Raw genomic sequence first — 20,913 nt, forward strand, 5'->3', positions numbered from 1 at the left:
ACAGAGATATAGATAGATATAGATATAGATATAGATATAGATATAGATATAGATATAGATATAGATAGATATCTCCAGGGAAAAATCTTTAAGACAGTCTTTGAAGTGACTTCTAGAAAGTTCTGTCCTCATATTGATTCTGCATCTGTCCCCCAAAGCCTCCACCCTCTGCTCTGACCTCCTCCCATGGGTTAGCCCTTCAGAGAGCTGCAAGCAAAAGAAAGCTGTGACCTTCCCTTCCTCAGGGTTCTGGAAGCTAGGCCTTTTCTCTCCTTATTTGACCTCCTGGAGGGGCAGGGGGCCTGGGTGAGGAGAGTAGGGGGTCTGTGAACCCCAGTTGTATCCAGGGTGCATCAGAGGTATTGGCAGAGGTGTCAGGGTTGAGGGTGGTCCTACTATACTGTGATTTCACTCCCATGACCTTCTCTTCACCAGCCCTGACTAGTTTCGAGGTGGTGATTCAGTACGGCCTGGCCACCCCTGAGGGTCTGGCTGTAGACTGGATTGCAGGCAACATCTACTGGGTGGAGAGTAACTTGGACCAGATTGAAGTGGCCAAGCTGGATGGGACCCTTCGGACCACCCTCCTGGCTGGTGACATTGAGCACCCAAGGGCAATCGCGCTGGATCCACGGGATGGGTGAGAACCCTGCTCAGCCCTATTCTGGCCCCATGGTCTCCTCTGAAGCCTTGTTCAGCCGGGTCAGGGACACCTATCTCTTCAAACGCTATTCACCCCCTCTGCCCTTTACCAAAGATCCTATAATAGCCCCGCCCCAGGCCCTTGACCTTGGCCCCCCCTGACTCACTACCCATTTCCCAGGATCCTGTTTTGGACAGACTGGGATGCCAGCCTGCCCCGCATCGAGGCCGCCTCCATGAGTGGGGCTGGGCGACGCACCATCCACCGGGAGACAGGTTCGGGCGGCTGGCCCAACGGGCTCACGGTGGACTACCTGGAGAAGCGCATCCTCTGGATCGATGCCAGGTCATTGCCCCCCACCACACCCCCAGACGCCTCCATCTTTCCCCTCCCCCCAGGACAGGGTGGGGTTGGGGGTCCCAGGGCTCACCAGCGATAAGGGTGGTGAAAACGCCAGAGGCAGCTGGAGTCAGAACTAGGGCAGCCAAGGGCTGGGCCCAGTAAGAGGACTGAGGGTTGGGGAGAGGGGAGAGGATGGATGTGGGGAGAAGAGGGTAGAAGCAGGGCTGTCACCCCATCCAGGACTGCCTGGCCCCGGTGCGGGCCAGGCTAAAATGCAACCTCCTGTCCTCACTCACAAACCTGTGTGCTCTGCTAGGGGACTTCGTCCACCCAGGGTAAGGGCAAACTTCTAAGTGCTCTGCTCAGAGTGGGTACCTTCTTCCAACCTCACCAAAAAAAAAGCCCCTGTGTGCTAACTGTGGCCCTATGGAGAAGTGAGCCAAGAGATTCAGGGCGTCGGAATCGGGATCCGAGACCTGGGATCCTAGACCTCAAACCACTCTGATTCTCACTCCATGTTGTTCTGTTTGCCTTCCCTGGCCAGCAAGGCCTGGGAGGAAGGACTGCTCCAGTGTACTAGAACTGGGGGGGGGGGGGGGGGGGGCGATGGGCCAGGGCATGGCCCCCGCCATCATCCTCACTCTGCCCCGACCACGCTCTCAGGTCAGATGCCATTTACTCAGCCCGTTACGACGGCTCCGGCCACATGGAGGTGCTTCGGGGACACGAGTTCCTATCGCACCCGTTTGCAGTGACGCTGTATGGGGGGGAGGTGTATTGGACGGACTGGCGGACAAACACGCTGGCCAAGGCCAACAAGTGGACCGGCCACAATGTCACCGTGGTACAGAGGACCAATACCCAGCCCTTTGATCTGCAGGTGTACCACCCCTCCCGGCAGCCCATGGGTAAGGGGCCAGCAGCCTCTTTAGAAGGCATTAGGAGAAGAGGGGGCCATGAGAGCATGAGGGATGGCGGGGATGGGCCAGTCTGCTGACTGGAGAGTCTGGTGGCAGGTGATGCTGGGACAGGGCGTGTGAGAGTAGGTGAAGAGGGGGCGGTCGAGGTGAGAGAGGCCAGGCAGGGGCCAGCGACTCACAGGATATTTTCCATTCTCCCCTCCCCCACCCGTAGCTCCTAATCCTTGTGAGGCTAATGGGGGCCGAGGCCCCTGCTCCCACCTGTGTCTCATCAACTACAACCGGACCGTCTCCTGCGCCTGCCCCCACCTCATGAAGCTCCACAAGGACAACACCACGTGCTATGGTAGGAGGCCCCTCCCTCAAGAGCCAGTGGTAAACTGAGGCTGAAGGGGAAGGTGTCAGGTACCCAGGCTCCCAGTTGTAAGTGAAGATAGAGCATCCCAGCTGGGAGGGGCCTGATGGGAGAGGTTCCAGACACAACGGCTGTAAGAAGGTGTGTGAACTCAGACAGGGAGCCCGATGGGAGCACTTCCGGATAGCCAATGACCATCAGCAGATGGAAGGAACCAGAAGAGGGAGGGACCCTAATCTGGGTGGGTGGGAAGCATGAAGGTAAGGGGCTGCCCTCAGTCACCTGCCACATGCCCCACAGAGTTTAAGAAGTTCCTGCTGTACGCACGTCAGATGGAGATCCGAGGGGTGGACCTGGATGCACCCTACTACAACTACATCATCTCTTTCACGGTGCCCGATATTGACAACGTCACGGTGCTGGACTATGATGCCCGCGAGCAACGCGTCTACTGGTCCGATGTGCGGACACAGGCCATCAAACGGGCCTTCATCAATGGCACAGGCGTGGAGACTGTCGTCTCTGCAGGTCCTGCCCTTGCCCTGGACCCCTGCAGTGGGTGTGACCCCCCCCCACCCCCACCCTGCCACCGAGCCCTTGCTCCCATCCCTGGTCCCCTTGGTCCTGATATTCCTTTTCCAAATCCTCTCCCTTCTCAATGCCCCAACCCTGGTTTCCCAACCCTGATTCCCCCCAAAACCAGACCAGCCCCCTACTTCCTACAGTCTCCCGACCTATGCCCTGCAAACACCCAATCTCCAACTCCCCACTGTGCCCCCCAGACTTGCCAAATGCCCATGGGCTGGCTGTGGACTGGGTGTCCCGAAACCTGTTCTGGACAAGCTACGACAGCAACAAGAAGCAGATCAACGTGGCCCGGCTGGACGGCTCCTTCAAGAATGCAGTGGTGCAGGGCCTGGAGCAGCCCCATGGCCTGGTTGTCCACCCCTTGCGTGGGTCAGTCCAGGGCCCAAGGTTGGGGAGCGTGGGGTGTGGGGCAGGAGGAAAAGAGGAGTCTGACTTTACCTTCCTGCCACCCTCCCAGGAAGCTCTATTGGACCGATGGGGACAACATCAGCATGGCCAACATGGATGGCAGCAACCGTACCCTGCTCTTCAGTGGCCAGAAGGGCCCCGTGGGTACGGCTTGTCCTGCCTACGCTACCACTCTTTCCTAATTCCCCACCCAGGAGATCCTCAGGGTCCCGCAATTACCCCTCTGTCTCCTGAACTCCCAGCTTAGCGCTTGTCGTCACCCTCCTCCTCCAAAACCACACATCCCTCAGCCCCCAGTCTGAGTGCCAGACTTTCTGGTGGCAGTGATGCCCCCCTCTTCTAGGCCTGGCTATCGACTTCCCTGAAAGCAAACTCTACTGGATCAGCTCTGGGAACCACACCATCAGCCGCTGCAACCTGGACGGGAGTGGGCTAGAGGTCATCGATGCCATGCGGAGCCAGCTGGGCAAGGCCACTGCCCTGGCCATCATGGGTGAGGCTGCTGGGTGGGGGTAGGGACAGGATCAGAGAGGCTGGGCTGGGTTGGCCTGGGGGTGGGGCCCCTCCCCAGGGTCTCATCCCCTCCTGCCTCCCCAGGGGACAAGCTGTGGTGGGCAGATCAGGTGTCAGAGAAGATGGGCACGTGCAATAAGGCTGATGGCTCAGAATCTGTGGTCCTGCGGAATAGCACCACCCTGGTGATGCACATGAAGGTCTACGACGAGAGCATCCAGCTGGGTGAGGCAGGGGGCCAGGGCCCCGGGCAGGGGGTGGGCTAGAGAGGGGTGAGGGCTGTGGCCATGAGCAGCTGTAGGAATCCCTGGGCAAGGAAGTGAATGGGAGTGAACACGGGTCAGACTCCACTCACCACCCAGAGGGTCTCCTCTTTCTCATCATCACAGAGGTACCATATGAGGTTACAGCCACCCTGGTCACAAGAGCCAGGGCCTGGGAGGACAAAAGACCTGAGTGTGGGTTGGGTGGTGACCCCCACAAGGTCCAGGGTGAAGGCGGTGATTATCCTTTCCCTAAGCAGTGCAAGCCCGACACTAAGGTCCTGAGAAGGTCTACCTAACCCTTTCTCTGTGCCTCCTACCCACCTCAGACCATGAAGGCACCAACCCCTGCAGTGTCAACAACGGTGACTGCTCCCAGCTCTGCCTGCCCACATCGGAGTCGACCCGCTCCTGTATGTGCACGGCCGGCTACAGCCTCCGGAGTGGCCAGCAGGCCTGCGAGGGTCAGTGCCCCATCGCCATCTTGCCCCCCACCATGGCCCAAGTCTCCAGCTCTGACCCCTCCTACCCCACAGCCCCACCTTCCTCCTCTCACCTTGAGGACAGGAACTGCATTCATCATGTATTGTGAAGTGTCTTCTGGGTCAGATGCTTAGTAAGCCCCCGTTGTGCAGGGTACTACAGGGAAGGCTAGGGGGCAGAAGTCCCTGTCCCTGTGCTCTGCGGTCTTCATCAGAGATGGGGCTAACGCGTAGGGGAAACTGGACCGTGAAGTGGCTATCCAGTGTCTGCAGTAGGATTTTAGAGAAATAGATGTCAGCAGGCAGCGCCAGGGCCAGCTTCATGGAAAAGATGTGCTGTGAGCTGGGTTTTATAGGACAAGTAGGATTTAAGTGCATGGATCAAAGGGGAAGGGACAATAAGTTAGGCACTGGGTCCAGAGCAATTCAAGGATAGGTGCAGAGGCCCTGAGGCGCCAAGCCTGAGTGGTGGGCAGACTGTGGGGGGTGTCAGAGGTGATGGCTGTGAGGTAGGGCGGGCCTCCTGTGGGTTCTCAGCCAGGAGTGCCTGGAAAGTGGTGTTTGGGGCAGATTAACCTGGCGGCAGAGAGCCGGCTGGGTGGGGGAGGGAGAAACCGAGGCAGTTAGACCAGTTAGGAGGCTATTAGAGTGAGCCCAGTGTTAAGAGATGGGGCTTAGCGGCTGGGTTTAAGAGAAGGGATGAGACTCAGAGACATTTCACAAGAACTTGCTGACTGATTTATGAGTTTGCCCCAGGACAGCACTTCCCAAAGTGCACTCCTGGGAACCTCCCTCTTTGATGTGGGTAGATGTTACAGAAAGAAACACTGGGTTGAACAAAGTTTAAGTGTTTTTTGCTGCAGAACTTCTCAGAGTCTTGAGTATGTTCATCTGCACTGAGGATTTTTCAAGAGGAGACTAATGTTTGGGGTTTCCCCAAACTCCCTTGACTATGAATCCTTTTTTTCAAGGAGGCTGAGAAACCAGAGCCCCCTGGGGGATTCATCTGGGGACACAGTGTATCATGGGGCAGAGGCAGTGGAGGGTTCTGGCTCACGTGGATAGTGGCACCTCAAAAGAAATGGGAAAACAGAATTAAGGCTCAGGAATGAGATGTCAAGGATATTGAGTCTTAGGTGTTTGAGAGTGTGTGGCACAGACCAGACTGGGGAGGACAAAGAGGAAACTAAGGTGGAAGTCTCCATTTAGGAGTCATCTGGTTCCATTGCCTTGTCTGAAACTCCCCAGGTTCTTCCTAACAGCTTTTGGGGGTGCTGGGTTGTATGGAGTGAAGTTGAACTGCAGGGCCCCTTTTGGGGAGAGAAGTCCAGGTCTCTTCTGCCCTCTAGTGGGGGATAGTAGTCTTGCAGGTGGTTCCCCAGAGCTGCTCTCCTTTCCCACCCCCACCCCCCACCAGCCAGGTGACCTCCCAGCCCAAGCTGCAGGCCTCAGGCTCAGGTGTGTTTATCTGTGTGTTGAAGGGGGAGGCATGATGTCTGGAAGAAGATACTCAGAGTGACAGAGCCCAAGTTTAAAGAGGGTGTCAGCGAGACCCAGGCCTGAAGTATCCTTGTGTTTCAGGTGTAGGCTCCTTTCTCCTGTACTCTGTGCACGAGGGAATCCGGGGAATCCCCTTGGATCCCAATGATAAGTCAGATGCCCTGGTCCCAGTGTCGGGGACCTCCCTGGCTGTCGGCATTGATTTCCATGCTGGTGAGTGATTTGGTGGCGGGAGAGAGTGGGACGTTACTTTGAGGGTAGTGTGCTCTGGGAGCCCAGTGAAAGGCAGCCTGACTACAGCTGGAGGGGGAGATACCACAGCTCCCCCTACCCTGCGCTAGTTTCCCTTCCAACCCCCGTGCCACTGCCTCCCCCACCCTCAGCACTCACCTCTATTTTGACTGCCATTTGATTCTGACCCTCCACCTTTCCCCTGCCTTGTTGGGCATCCCAACGTTGGCTCCTCTATCTCCAGAAAATGACACCATTTACTGGGTGGACATGGGCCTAAGTACCATTAGCCGGGCTAAGCGAGACCAGACATGGCGCGAGGATGTGGTGACCAATGGCATTGGCCGTGTGGAGGGCATTGCAGTGGACTGGATTGCAGGTGAGCCATGAGAGGGCCCTGGGCGGGCTGTGGGCCTCCAGGTAGGGTGGAGGCCTGGAGGAGAGAAGCGGGATCTCAGGAGTCTGAGGAGAAGGACTAGGCAGGAACGGATGGGGGAGCAGCAGGGATCTAGGGGCTAGAAGGGGACCAGGTGCATGTGTTCCCACCCAACCCCCTAATCCCCACTCACTCCCTCCTCAGGCAACATCTACTGGACAGACCAAGGCTTTGATGTCATCGAGGTCGCCAGGCTCAATGGCTCTTTCCGCTACGTGGTCATCTCCCAGGGTCTGGATAAGCCCCGAGCCATCACTGTCCACCCAGAGAAGGGGTGAGAAGCTGGACAGGCTGTCCAGTTCCCAGCCCTGGCTTGGTTCTGGCTTGGTCATTCTCCACAGCCCACACTTATGAGACCCTCTCTCCTCCATGGTCTGGGGACTGACACCCCACTTCTGCCTCCTCCACCCCACAGGTATCTGTTCTGGACTGAGTGGGGCCAGTATCCACGTATCGAGCGGTCTCGGCTAGATGGTACTGAGCGAGTTGTGCTGGTCAATGTCAGCATCAGCTGGCCCAATGGCATCTCAGTGGACTATCAGGTTTGAATGCAGGCTTGGCCCTGGAGCCCTCGGGATATCTGGACCCCATGCTGTGGGGGGAGGCTCCCCTTACCCTATATTCTGCTTCCCATAGACTCTCCCTGTGGTGAACCCCCCATTCGGTGGGGAGATATGGACCCAGGATAGGTCTTGCGGTCTTCTGGCCCAGCTCCCAACCCAGAGTAGGACTCCTACCGCCCTAGAGGTGGGGGGGAGGGTGTGCTGTCACTCAGAAGTGAGGACTGAAGGCATGTCTAGAAGGGTCGGCATATTAGCAGGTCAGAGGGCAGGGAGGATATGGAGAAAGGAGGAGAAAGATACGAGAGGCAGGGGTGAGTGGGACATGCCCTGCTGCCCAGGACACTGGGGCTGGTGTGGAGTGCTGGGCACCGGAGGTGAGGTGCGCGCCTCTGGCCTATAGGATGGGAAGCTATACTGGTGCGATGCCCGGACAGACAAGATCGAGCGGATCGACCTGGAGACGGGCGAGAACCGTGAGGTGGTTCTGTCCAGCAACAATATGGACATGTTCTCAGTGTCTGTGTTTGAGGATTTCATCTACTGGAGTGACAGGTGAGGCCTTCTGCCCCGGTCTTCTCGCTGGCCATCCTCTCCCTCCCTCCTGACCTCTGTCGATGCCCCACTCACGGCCTGGCCTTCCCTTCCCCTAGGACTCACGCCAATGGCTCCATCAAGCGTGGGAGTAAAGACAATGCCACAGACTCGGTGCCCCTGAGAACAGGCATCGGCGTCCAGCTCAAAGACATCAAAGTCTTCAACCGGGACCGGCAGAAAGGTGAGGCTGGGGCTCTGGGCCAGGCAGGAGAGGCACACAGGGTGATTTCTCAGACTGAGAGGGGCCGGGAGAGACGCTGAACCCACAGGGACACTTTCCAGTGGCTCCAGAGACCTGAGGGGGGTGAAAAGGGGCTGAGGAGCTCAAGGATGGGTTTGGGTGCCGAGTTGCTGAGGCAGAGCAGTGCACCAACCAGAGCGTCCACCTTGGCTGAGAGTCCAGAGGCATCGGTGAGCCTTTTCCCAAGGTGGGCCCTACCCTCCATAACCATCTCCTTCCCATGCCTTCCCCCCAGGTACCAACGTGTGTGCAGTGGCTAATGGCGGGTGCCAGCAGCTGTGCCTGTACCGGGGCGGGGGGCAGCGGGCGTGTGCCTGCGCCCACGGGATGCTGGCTGAAGACGGCGCGTCGTGCCGGGAGTACGCGGGCTACCTGCTTTACTCAGAGCGCACCATCCTCAAGAGCATCCACCTGTCTGATGAGCGCAACCTCAATGCACCCGTGCAACCCTTTGAGGATCCTGAGCACATGAAGAATGTCATCGCTCTGGCCTTTGACTACCGAGCAGGCACCTCCCCGGGCACCCCCAATCGCATCTTCTTCAGCGACATCCACTTTGGGAACATCCAACGGATCAATGACGATGGCTCGGGGAGGATCACCATTGTGGAGAGTGAGACCAGACCCCGATCTGCCCAGGAAGGGGGGGGGGGGGTAGGGGGCTGTGCAGAGGACCAGCACCGACTCAGGGTAGAAAAGCCCTCAGACGTGAGCCAGCCCGCTCCGCCCCAGATCTGAATCCCAGCTGTGACTGTGTCCCTGACAAGTAGCCAGCAAATCACACTGCACCCATTATACTTACTTGAAAGTTTCTCCTCATTTGGAGTCACACTTGGCCCCCCTCTCGCTTCCTCCTCTGATCCTAGTTTGCCCCCAGGCTGCACAGAATAAGCCAAAACCCTCCTTTGTGTGTCCAGTGCTCACAGCACAGGCTGCAGAGACAGGCTGGGTTCAACCCAAGACACAGGATTTCAGGCACTTGTCCTGTGCTGTCCAAGAGTTCTCATCTGCATAGTGAGACAGGATCACCTGAACCACAGGTATGAACGCTTAGCTCAGCCCAGGTGTCATGTGCACCCCACAGAGACCAGTGGGTGCTAGAGCCGTCACCCCAGGACAGCCCTTCAGCTCTGTGAAAAGTGCTGTTTTGTTCCACTTACAGTTTTCTTTTCTCCAGGCTGGATACCACCCCACCCCCACCCCCCGCCGGTCCTTTGACTCGTTTGTTCAGTTATTCATTCATTCTGGCCACGGAGACCTGCCAGACACTATTCTAGTGGCTGGTATACAGCGATGATAAACATAGATCCGTTCTTTGACCCTCCTCTGGACATTTCCTGCTCCACACAGTCCAGTCCCCATGCCTGTCTAAAAATGTGGCCAAAGCTAAACTAGATACCCTGTGATTGTAACTTGATCAGGAGAGACTGGCAAGAACTGTCCCCTCCCTTCAGGCCATTGTTAAAATTTTTTTTTTTTAACGTTTATTTATTTTTGGGACAGAGAGAGACAGAGCATGAACGGGGGAGGGGCAGAGAGAGAGGGAGACACAGAATCGGAAACAGGCTCCAGGCTCTGAGCCATCAGCCCAGAGCCTGACGCGGGGCTCGAACTCACAGACCGCGAGATCGTGACCTGGCTGAAGTCGGACGCTTAACCGACTGCGCCACCCAGGCGCCCCCAGGCCATTGTTTAAGCTACAGTACTTCTATTAGTGCAGCCTCTGACAACCACGGCGACATACAGCTAGAGGCCACTAAAATCCCCTCAGGCTATGGTTCCACTACCCATTGTGCACTTAATTCTTTAACCTGAGTTTAGGGTGTCTATGAGAATCAATCCAGTTCTGGCCTTGTTAAGCAGGAAGCTCCCACCTGGTACAGCCCAAGTCAGATGTGATTTACTAAAATCCATAAAGCCAATTCTACCCAGCTGTGGGGAGAAGCAGGAAGAAGGGTCAGGGAGATGGGCCATGGATCATTTGGGTAGAAAATAGAGAAGGACAGGAGGGCTGGGGTGCCAAGGGCTGTGCCTCCGTATGCTCCTCAGCTCCCACACATCCCCTTCCAGCCCCCCATATGCCAGAGGAACGGGTGCTCCAGGCCTTCCTCCTGAGTTCATGCCCCGGTTGCCCCTTCGGTTCTGCTCTCTGGCTCCATCCCGACCTATGACTACTCCTGTCTCCTTGCAGATGTGGGCTCTGTGGAGGGCCTGGCCTATCACCGTGGCTGGGACACTCTCTACTGGACAAGCTACACAACATCCACCATCACCCGCCACACAGTAGACCAGACCCGCCCAGGGGCCTTTGAGCGTGAGACGGTCATTACTATGTCTGGAGATGACCACCCACGAGCCTTTGTGCTGGACGAGTGTCAGAAGTGAGCTGCTGGGTGTAGGGAGTGGGTGGCAGAAACCACTCCGGGCAGCCCCGGGTGGGGGGTGAAGCAGCAGGAGAGGCTGGCTTTCACCTGAGATCAGCCATTTCCTTGCTGTGACCTTAGACCAGCTGTCTGAACTGTCTGAGCTTTAGTTTCCTCATCTGTAATAGGACAATAATATTTCAGGTGCCTGAACCAAGGGGAGGATCGGGGGTGGGGGGGGTTGTGAAGGACAATTCTGGCTCAGTGATTAGTCGATTCATTCATCAGAAAGCCATGTTCGGGGCACATAGTAGGTCCTCCGTGTTTCTGAGACTCCAAGCTTCAGGCCAAGACTGTTCACTGAACGGTTATTGCCTGGAAGCTTTGACCTAGCTGAGGAGAGAAATCATAGTGCTGGGAAGCATGGAGACCGGTGATGACCAAGAGGCCCCACAGAGGCGGCAGGTTGGCACAGGACCTAGAAGTGGAAAGGCCAGGGAAGGACAGCCCAGACACAGGGCAGTGCTTTGAGCAAGAGCCAAAGGAAGGAGTGCTGTAGGCGGGGAAGGACTGTGAGGAGCCTCCCCCATGCCCGATCAAAGGGCTCTTGTGAGCAGGAGCAGGCCTGGGGAGGGCCCTGGAAGCGAGGCTCAGGATGCAAGGGAGTCCAGAGCATGAGTCCGGAGAACCTGGGAGGAAATACCCGGAGGTGGTGCTTGCCCTTGGTCTCCACCTGCCCTGTTCTCCTGTAGGGGCAGCCCCCACTCCCACTGTGTGGGCCTCTAGTGAACCACCTCCTCCCCTTAGAAATCCTGGCCCACACTTAAGCAAAACTGTTTTCCCCAGAATTCAGCAGCACTTGGAATGTTTTCCCAAAGCTTTGCTAGGAAACTAAGGGACAAACAAAACCCAAAAGCAGCTACTTAGAAATGGTGAGTGTACCGACTAAACCTAGATTCCTTAGCCTGATATCACTCGAGGCCAGCCCCAGCCCAGCCTGCCTGGCCCCACAGACCAGCACAAGGGTCCTCTGTCCCTGGCCTGCCTCACCCTGTCCTGCATGTACCTGGCTCATGACAAAGATCCTATCTGCCCTCTGCGACCCTTGGTAACTTTACCTGTCTTGGGCTGGCCTCAGGGCCTGTCCCTTATGGGCCTGGAACCTCTGTGGAAGGGTGATGCTCCTGGGCACCCCTGCCTGCCTCCCACCCCCAATCCGGAGATGGTGGAGCTTTGTGACTTCAGAAGCTCCTTCATGGCTGCCCACCAAATTCCTTTGCTCTGAGCCTAGGCTCAGCAAATGGCTTTTGGGAACCAACGATGTGCTGAGGATCAAGGGGAGGGTGAGATGGACATTGGCTCTGCCCCAGGCATATTTGATGCTAGCCATGAGGCTGTAGGGAGCTTTAGGAGTGTGTAAGAAGGACCTGACCTGGGCCGGATATCAAGGAACGTGTCCTCGAGGACACCCAGCTGAGCTGAGGTCTGGAGGATGACAGGGGTGAAGTAAATCCAGGGCAGGGTGCAGGAGAAAGAGCTGAACTGTCTGGGAGAGGCCCTGTCCTGGCCAGAAGGAGCGAGTGCCTTGGAGGAATTGTGGGGGGCCAGTGTGATGAAAGGGGCAGGGACCTCCTGCTGAGCCTCCCCTACAGCTGGCCCCAGTTCCCAGGTTGCTCCCAGTTCTGGCTGCTGACAGCCTGCCCCTCAGGACAGCCCCTTCTCCCTGCCCTTCCCTGCCAGCCACTTCCTGGGAGTGGTTTTACCAAACCTGAAATCCTCAGTTGTAGGACATGTCATTCTTCCACATATAACAGTTTGTCATGGTAGAAGGAAAGCCACTTCCCACTGCAGAGTGAACTGGGCTCTACCTGAGGACATCGAAGTCCCTGGTTGGGCACCAACAAAGCAGGGAGGATGACTCTAGCAGCTGTCCCTGGCATACTCATTTCTCCTATGGAAGCCAGAGACAGATGCCACCATCCTTGATGGCGTCATGCCACCATCCAAACTCCCATTCTGATTCCAAGAGCCATCCAGAACCCCACCCCTTCCCCCAGGATGGGCGCCTTTAAAATCAGAGACTTATCCTCAAGAGCTCCCAGTGGCTTGGGGATAGCCAGCACCTCCCTAAGTGGAAGCATAGTGGCAGGAGGCCATAGCTCAAATGTGCTGGAGAGGCTGTGGAGGGGGTGTTAAGAAGAGACCTGGAGAGGTTTGAGGAGACAGGTCCACCAGCCAGAAGACAGCTCTGTGTTCAGAGCAGCAGAGGGCAGAGGGCATGGAAGCATGCGGTGGGGTGGGGAGGCAGGGGTAGGTCCTATGAGACAGCCAGAGAACAGATGTAGCTAGATGATTCTCAAACTCCAGGGCGTATGAAGCTTGCCTGGGGAGTGCTGGAAAGTGCTGATTCCCTGGCCCCAGAATATCTGGGACAGAGGACCCAGGAATCAAGATCCAATGCAGGTGGTCTGAAAACCACACTGTCACACCTAGTGTAGTGCCTGACCAGCGCCCATCTCTGGAGCCTCACCACCCCCAAAAGGAGCACAGGCAAGGCCCGATCTTACCACCTCCTTTACTGAGAGGAGGCCAAGGTGTAGAAACGAGAGGCTGGTTCAAGGTCAGAGCTTGGAAGGAGCAGAGCTGGGATGAATGTCACATGATCAGAACTGAGCCAAGCGTTCTTGAAATTCACTTTGATATACGGTGCTTTGGATTACGAGCATGTTTCTGGAACGAAATACGTTCGCAAACCAAGGTTTTACTATAATATGAAATACTCATGTGGCATCTACCAGCTGTCACTAGATGAATATTAACTCTTTTAACCCTTAAACCACTCTATGAGGCAGGTAATAGTATTATCCCCACCTCATGGAGGATGAAACTGAGGCACAGAGAAGTTAAGTCACTTGCTGAGGTTCCTAACTTGTACGTCGTGGAGCCAGAATGGGAACCCAGAGCCTGACTTACTTGGCTACACTGTCTCTCAGTAAACACAGATGGCCGTTTCACAGACACTGAGAAGTACGTGTGCACACATACGCACCGACTATGCAGCAGCTGGGCCCTTCCTGGGCACCGGGGCTGTGTTGGCCTGGGTGGCTGTGAGGTGGCCTGCTGTGCTGGGATCTGGTTCCCACCCTGGCTGACCCTCAGGTTCTGGTCGACTCCTTGCCCCGGCCTGGGCCTCCATGGCAGACTCCCTGGCTTTGAGTCCTGATCCCCGTGGCCCTGTCTTCCCCCAGCCTGATGTTCTGGACCAACTGGAACGAGCAGCACCCCAGCATCATGCGGGCAGCCCTGTCGGGGGCCAATGTCCTGACTCTCATCGAGAAGGACATCCGCACCCCCAATGGCCTGGCCATCGACCACCGTGCCGAGAAGCTCTACTTCTCTGACGCCACCCTAGACAAGATCGAGCGCTGCGAGTATGACGGCTCCCACCGCTATGTGAGTCTGTGGGGCAGATGGAACGGGTGGCACTGGGCAGGCTAGGATCAGGGGTCAGGGGACGGCTGGCTAGCCAAAATGGAGATTGCCTGGGCACGGAGCAACAGAAAGGAAAGCCACATGGTGGGAAGATTTGGGAGGAGAATGAGGCACTGACATTGCCGCTTAGCTGTGTGGCCTTGCGCAGCCCTCATCCTGCCCAGGCATGGCTTCCTCATCAATTAAATGAGGACATGGCAAGATTCCCCTGCAGGTCTTCCCATTCTGCAGCTGTGTCCAGGGATCTCGGCCAAGGCCAGGCACCCCCACCCCTGGGGCCAGCTGCAGGGGGTTGGATTTGGGGCAAGAGGCCTGAGCCTACCTGTGACGGGCTTAGTGCTGTCGCCACAGGTGATCCTGAAGTCCGAGCCAGTCCACCCCTTCGGGTTGGCTGTGTACGGGGAGCACATTTTCTGGACCGACTGGGTGCGGCGGGCTGTGCAGCGGGCCAACAAGTACGTGGGCAGTGACATGAAGCTGCTGCGCGTGGACATCCCCCAGCAGCCCATGGGCATCATCGCCGTGGCCAATGACACCAACAGCTGTGAGTGGGGCCACTACCACCAGCCTTGCTCTCCTGCCCCTGGTGCCAGCACACACACAGACACACACAGACACACACACACACACACACACACACTACACCCTGGTCCTGTTCTCCCACAGCCTCCACGTGCAGACACACAAGTGTACACGCTTTCACCCCCAAGAAACCCAAAACACCAACACTCCTCTATTCCAGCTCCCTCAAGACATCTGTGCATGCGTGCACACGTATGCACCCTCGTAGCACACCACAGCTGGTCTCACCTGAATCTTTGACACCCCAGCACATGCCCTAGCCATTCTTCCCCCCAAGAACCACACGCGCTCCCAGAGCCTGATCAGACACATGCGCCCCAGGCTCTGCCTACCCCACACTATGCGTGCACATGCGTGTGCACAGAGACACTCCCACATTGGGCCTGCCTGGCCGAGGGGCCCCATACAGATCCACGGCTTTTCCATGCCTCTCACACACACTCCAAGGCCCCACCACTAGGCTCCTTCAACTTGACTCTCCTCAAAGCACATGGCAAAGCCCACGTCACCCCCTGCCCCAAGAGCACACACACCCTCAACCTCAGCCCCAGCCCCAATACTCCCACTGGCCCTGCCTTAGCACCTTTTCTGCTCCCCCAGCCATGTGCCATTGTGCCAGGGCCAGGGCTAGGAAGCTCAGTGAAGCTATGTGAATGGGTGTGGGCATTTTGTGTGTGCACAGCTGGGGACACTCTTAGCCCGCTGTCCTCTGTCCTTGTTTCAGGTGAGCTCTCCCCTTGCCGCGTCAACAACGGGGGCTGCCAAGACCTATGTCTGCTCACTCACCAAGGCCATGTCAACTGCTCCTGCCGAGGGGGCCGCATCCTCCAAGAGGACCTCACCTGCCGGGGTGAGAGAGGGAATGACGGAGGACAGACACTGGTGGGGGGACCCTGGGCACACACTGGGGACCATCTCCTCCTAGACTCCAGTAGCCCACCCTCGTGAAAACTTTTATCAAGGAGAAACTGAGGATGACCTCAGTTCTGGGGGACAGGGGGTAGAGACATTCGAGGCCACAGGACCCTGGCTTACGAAGCTCCCTCCACATCGCCCCCACAGCTGTGAACTCCTCTTGCCGAGCACAAGATGAGTTCGAGTGTGCCAACGGCGAGTGCATCAACTTCAGCCTGACCTGTGACGGTGTCTCCCACTGCAAGGACAAGTCTGACGAGAAGCCATCCTACTGTAGTAAGGCGCCTCCTCCAGCCTCTGTGCCCAACCCTCCTCCCTTACCCCTGGCCTCCAGAGTCGACCGCCTCAGCCCCCAGCGGGGCAGGGTGTGGGAGTGAGGGGAGCAAAGCTCCGTGACCCACTCCACAGCTGTCCTGAAGGGCAGAACCGCCGCTAGCCCTGTGCCAGCCCCTGAGCAGTTTGTCAAGGGAACAAATGCATGACGTCTCATCAGAGGCAGCTCCTCCCCTGTCGCTGTCGCTGCCGCTGACTGCTGGCCCGCTCCCCGTCTGTCCGCAGACTCACGCCGCTGCAAGAAGACTTTCCGACAGTGTAACAACGGGCGCTGTGTGTCCAACATGCTGTGGTGCAACGGGGCGGACGACTGTGGGGACGGCTCGGATGAGATTCCCTGCAACAGTGAGTGGGACCCGGGACCTGGCCCTCAGACCCCCACCTCTGCCACGCCCTGCCCTTGCTGAGCTTTGGTTCCCAGGCCCCACGGGGTCTGCTTCAGCGTGCTCCATGGTGGGCCTGGGCAGGTGCTTTGGGCCAGGAGCTCTGGCCTGGTGTCTCTTGCCCCCAACGTGGAAAACTGCGGCCTGATGGTCTGGGGGTGGGTGCTGTTCTAGAGACGGCCTGCGGAGTGGGAGAATTCCGCTGCCGGGACGGCACCTGCATTGGGAACTCCAGCCGCTGCAACCAGTTTGTGGACTGTGAGGACGCCTCCGATGAGATGAACTGCAGTGAGTGACACCCCTGCCTGGGTGCCTCGTAGTCTCTCTCCCGTCTCGCTCCCTTGCCTCCTGCCTGGGGCTCCTCCCTGCCATCCCTTTGGCCCACGTGGCGGCCTCTGTCACCCTCACAGCCTGTGTGGCCCCTGCCCCAGGCCTGGGCTCCCTGGGGTGAGTGGAAGGGGTGAACAGCACCCCCTCCCCCGAAGGACACCGTGCGACTTTCTAAAACACCAAGGCCACTGTCAGGCCAGCAGCTGCCCCGGGAGGGAGTGTGGAGGGAACCTCGGTTCACCCCTCATCCCTGCCCCCACCAGGCGCCACTGACTGTAGCAGCTACTTCCGCCTGGGGGTGAAAGGAGTGCGCTTCCAGCCCTGTGAGCGGACCTCCCTCTGCTATGCACCCAGCTGGGTGTGTGACGGTGCCAATGACTGTGGGGACTACAGCGACGAGCGCGACTGCCCAGGTCTACACCAGCCTTGGGTCAGATGCACGGCGGGCGGCGGCCCCCCCAGGGTGGCAGTGCCCTCATGCTTCCCTCTCCCCCCAGGAGTGAAGCGACCCAGATGCCCCTTGAATTACTTTGCCTGCCCCAGTGGGCGCTGCATCCCCATGAGCTGGACGTGTGACAAGGAAGACGACTGTGAGCACGGCGAGGATGAGACCCACTGCAGTAAGTGACCACAGGGCCCACCCACCCGAGCTGGGAGCCCAGAGAACCCACGGTGGGCAGGGGCTTCACCAGAGTTACTGAGTCACTGTCCACACCTCACCTTTTAGTTCCCTCCCAGGAAATGTCCTCCTAGGAGAAGGGCACCCAGGGCCTTAACCCCAGGTCCCACCCCCGGGGGGGAGGGGGCATCTCTCTAGCTCATGCTGACCCCACAGAGGGATGCCTTGGCATGCACCCTACACCTGCCTGCCCAGCTCAGTGCCGTGCCATCCCCTCCCCCCATCTCACTTTGGCTTCCAACTGCCCCAGACAAGTTCTGCTCGGAGGCCCAGTTTGAGTGCCAGAACCATCGGTGCATCTCCAAGCAGTGGCTATGTGATGGCAGTGATGACTGCGGAGATGGCTCAGATGAGGCGGCTCACTGTGGTGAGAGGTGGCTGGGATCGGGTCGGGGAGGTGTTCCCGGGAGGGACAGAGCCCCCCCATGCCACCCGCACGTGCACATGCCCTACTACGGGAGGGATGGACGGCACAGTGGTGGGAATGTCACCCCCGCTGCCCGGCCCGCTGTGCCTGCTCCCAGCGGCTCCCTGTTCCCCCCACAGAAGGCAAGACGTGCGGCCCCTCCTCCTTCTCCTGCCCGGGCACCCATGTGTGTGTCCCCGAGCGCTGGCTCTGTGATGGTGACAAGGACTGTGCTGACGGTGCCGACGAGAGCATCGCGGCCGGCTGCTGTGAGTGGCAGGGGCCATGAGGAGTGGGGCGGGCAGCAAGCAGCCACAGTCTCTCTTTGCAGTAGGGAAAACTGAAATCAAGGACAGGAAGTGCTTCAGCAGGGGTCCCTCGGGCAGTCAGTGGCAGAGCCCTATCTACAACCCACATGGGTGTCTGGACCCTCCATCCAGTGCTCTCTGTCCACTCTGCCACTCAGGCCCCACCAAGGTCCTGTGTGACAGTCATCAGCTAGTCGGGGGGAGCTGAGGGGCCATGTCTGTCTCTGTCCGTAGTGTACAACAGCACCTGTGATGACCGCGAGTTCATGTGCCAAAATCGCCAGTGCATCCCTAAGCATTTCGTGTGTGACCATGACCGTGACTGTGCCGATGGCTCCGACGAGTCCCCTGAGTGTGGTGAGCCTGGGGCCTCCCTGGGGGTGGCACCAGGGGTGCGCCCTGCCCTCCCTACGCCCAAGCTCCCAAACTCACCCGGCCCCTCCTCCCCCAGAGTACCCAACGTGCGGCCCCAACGAGTTCCGCTGTGCCAATGGGCGCTGTCTGAGCTCCCGCCAGTGGGAGTGCGATGGGGAAAATGACTGCCACGACCAGAGCGACGAGGCCCCCAAGAACCCGCACTGCACCAGCCCAGGTGGGCCCGACACACGGCCCCCTCCCCACCCTCCATCCCTGGCCCAATGGCCCCCTGACCTGCCCCCCCATCCCCTGCAGAGCACAAGTGCAACGCCTCCTCGCAGTTCCTGTGCAGCAGCGGGCGCTGTGTGGCCGAGGCACTGCTCTGCAACGGCCAGGATGACTGTGGTGACGGCTCGGATGAGCGTGGCTGCCATGTCAACGAGTGTCTCAGCCGCAAGCTCAGTGGCTGCAGCCAGGACTGTGAGGACCTCAAGATTGGCTTCAAGGTGTGCCCCACCCCGGAGTGGGAGCTTCCACTCGCCCAAGGCTGGCGGGAGCTCCTTTCTCCACCCCTTGTCCGTTCATTTGTTCGTTCATTCAACAAGGGCTCATTCAGCACCTACTCTGCCAGGCAGTGCTCTGGGCACTTGGGGACACAGCAGAGGAACAAAATCAAAACCTTTACTTGGTTGGGTTCTGCATCCCCTTGGAAAGTAGGGCCAGCAAGGGCTACGGGAGAAGGAGGGGTGTGCAGATGTCAGGCAGGCGCCGAAGTCCAGGTGTGCAGATCAAGGGAGAGGCCAGATAGGAGCCCAGAATCTGGGAGTTATGAGTCTGGATAGGCTCCCCAATGGAGCGCGTGTAGATGGCCTGTGCTCAGCCACACCAGTGGCAGGGAGGTGATGGGGGACTGGCAGAGGAGCCTGAGAAGGGGCAACTGGTGGCGTGGGAGAAGAGCCGTGTGAGGAAAACCTTGGAGGAGGCGCACCACCAGCTCTGTCAGATAATGCTCACAGGTCACATAAGATGAGGCCTGAGCATTGACCTCTGGGGACAGAAACCGGGTGGTCATCGGTCACTGCAGTGGTTTAGCTTAAGTGAGAGCCAGATGGCTCAGTATCTGTTTGCTGCCTGCCTCCCGCCCCTCAAGGCTGGGCTTCCCCAGCGGAGCCAGCCAGCCCCCAGGGGTGGAGGGAACCAGAGCTCCAGGCTCCAGGGTGGGAGGCTCCGACCACAGCCCCTTCCCCAGCCCAAGGCTCCCTGTGCCTGCAGTGCCGCTGCCGCCCCGGCTTCCGCCTGAAGGATGACGGCCGGACGTGTGCCGATGTGGATGAGTGCAGCTCGACCTTCCCCTGCAGCCAGCGCTGCATCAACACGCACGGCAGCTACAAGTGTCTGTGTGTAGAGGGCTACGCCCCCCGAGGCGGCGACCCCCACAGCTGCAAAGCGGTGACTGGTGAGACGGGCACGTGGAGGGGGTCAGATGGCTCAGGCAGCTGGGGACCGGGGGTGCCAGAACATGCCCCAGCTGGCAGCTGAACCAGGACCCTCTGTCTCCAGATGAGGAGCCATTCCTGATCTTTGCCAACCGGTACTACCTGCGCAAGCTCAACCTGGACGGCTCCAACTACACGCTATTGAAGCAGGTGCCAGAGCCGGCCCTCCTCACCCCCACACCTGTCCCCAGGCCCGGAGCTATCTTCCCTTCCCCACCCAGCCCCCTCATCCTCCCCACTTGGGCCCATGTTCATCACCTCCTACTCACTCCTCCAGCCACCGGCGTCCTGACTCTGTAGTCATCCCCCACCCCCCACATCCAGGGCCTGAACAATGCCGTCGCCTTGGACTTTGACTACCGAGAGCAGATGATTTACTGGACAGACGTGACAACCCAGGGCAGCATGATCCGAAGGATGCACCTTAATGGAAGCAATGTGCAGGTGAGGCCAGGGGCAGCCCACTCCTCAGCAGACAAACTAGGCGTCGGGGGCCAGAGATCCAGCCACAGCGTCCCTCCCCAGAGGGCTCGCTGTGTTTCAAGGCCATCTCCCCTTCACCCATGGCATCCCACTGAATTATTTCCTCCTCTTCCTTCCCCATGAAGTCACTGCCTAACTCTGCTTGTCCTGGCTTCTTCCTCTCCTCCAAGCTCAGAGAGTGAGGTCTAGGAGATTCCTCCTGCTTTTTGCCTCATTATCAGTAGCTTCCCCCTTATGGCTGCCCTCTTTTAAATTCACGCCCCTAGGCACTGTGGGGTTTGGGGTGCAGGAGCTCTCCTCTGGAGGCCCCTCTCCTATAGCCTCAGCTGACACTAGGCCTGGGCCTGGGCGTTTTCCATCCATTGTCCTCCCTGCAAGCTGGGGGAGGAAGCTCTACTTCACACTTGGGGGGGGTGCTGGGCCCCCAGAGAGACTGAGGGTCGTACCCCTGGTCATCCAGAGCTCTTCTTTCCCTGCCTCTGCCCACAGGTGCTGCACCGGACAGGCCTCAGCAACCCTGATGGGCTGGCTGTGGACTGGGTGGGTGGCAACCTGTACTGGTGCGACAAAGGTCGGGACACCATCGAAGTGTCAAAGCTCAACGGGGCCTACCGGACGGTGCTGGTCAGCTCTGGCCTCCGTGAGCCCAGAGCTCTGGTGGTGGACGTGCAGAATGGGTACGAGGGCAAGGAGGGTTGGGGGAGCCC

General features: G+C 58.5%; 1 protein-coding gene across 1 annotated transcript in view; it reads left to right on the forward strand.

The window, feature by feature from the left end:
- Positions 1-20,913, forward strand: part of LRP1 (LDL receptor related protein 1) — an 82,105-nt gene that overhangs the window by 46,473 nt on the left and 14,719 nt on the right. The window contains exons 25-59 of the mRNA XM_047065069.1: positions 436-640; positions 824-988; positions 1,649-1,893; positions 2,120-2,251; positions 2,561-2,788; positions 3,043-3,217; positions 3,306-3,400; positions 3,600-3,749; positions 3,854-3,994; positions 4,362-4,496; positions 6,096-6,227; positions 6,490-6,624; positions 6,826-6,955; positions 7,097-7,223; positions 7,645-7,796; positions 7,895-8,019; positions 8,315-8,692; positions 10,271-10,460; positions 13,691-13,895; positions 14,286-14,478; positions 15,241-15,366; positions 15,579-15,707; positions 15,990-16,109; positions 16,322-16,435; positions 16,741-16,890; positions 16,975-17,097; positions 17,407-17,523; positions 17,703-17,831; positions 18,105-18,227; positions 18,322-18,462; positions 18,543-18,733; positions 19,500-19,683; positions 19,788-19,873; positions 20,048-20,167; positions 20,696-20,883. Coding sequence (XP_046921025.1) covers positions 436-640; positions 824-988; positions 1,649-1,893; positions 2,120-2,251; positions 2,561-2,788; positions 3,043-3,217; positions 3,306-3,400; positions 3,600-3,749; positions 3,854-3,994; positions 4,362-4,496; positions 6,096-6,227; positions 6,490-6,624; positions 6,826-6,955; positions 7,097-7,223; positions 7,645-7,796; positions 7,895-8,019; positions 8,315-8,692; positions 10,271-10,460; positions 13,691-13,895; positions 14,286-14,478; positions 15,241-15,366; positions 15,579-15,707; positions 15,990-16,109; positions 16,322-16,435; positions 16,741-16,890; positions 16,975-17,097; positions 17,407-17,523; positions 17,703-17,831; positions 18,105-18,227; positions 18,322-18,462; positions 18,543-18,733; positions 19,500-19,683; positions 19,788-19,873; positions 20,048-20,167; positions 20,696-20,883 — 5,479 coding nt within the window. The remainder of the gene's footprint in view (positions 1-435; positions 641-823; positions 989-1,648; positions 1,894-2,119; positions 2,252-2,560; positions 2,789-3,042; positions 3,218-3,305; positions 3,401-3,599; positions 3,750-3,853; positions 3,995-4,361; positions 4,497-6,095; positions 6,228-6,489; positions 6,625-6,825; positions 6,956-7,096; positions 7,224-7,644; positions 7,797-7,894; positions 8,020-8,314; positions 8,693-10,270; positions 10,461-13,690; positions 13,896-14,285; positions 14,479-15,240; positions 15,367-15,578; positions 15,708-15,989; positions 16,110-16,321; positions 16,436-16,740; positions 16,891-16,974; positions 17,098-17,406; positions 17,524-17,702; positions 17,832-18,104; positions 18,228-18,321; positions 18,463-18,542; positions 18,734-19,499; positions 19,684-19,787; positions 19,874-20,047; positions 20,168-20,695; positions 20,884-20,913) is intronic.

Source organism: Lynx rufus, unplaced genomic scaffold (assembly GCF_022079265.1).
Source record: "Lynx rufus isolate CCGP_SWC_20201006 ecotype Redwood Valley unplaced genomic scaffold, mLynRuf1.p SCAF_7, whole genome shotgun sequence".
Classification (NCBI taxonomy): domain Eukaryota; kingdom Metazoa; phylum Chordata; class Mammalia; order Carnivora; family Felidae; genus Lynx; species Lynx rufus.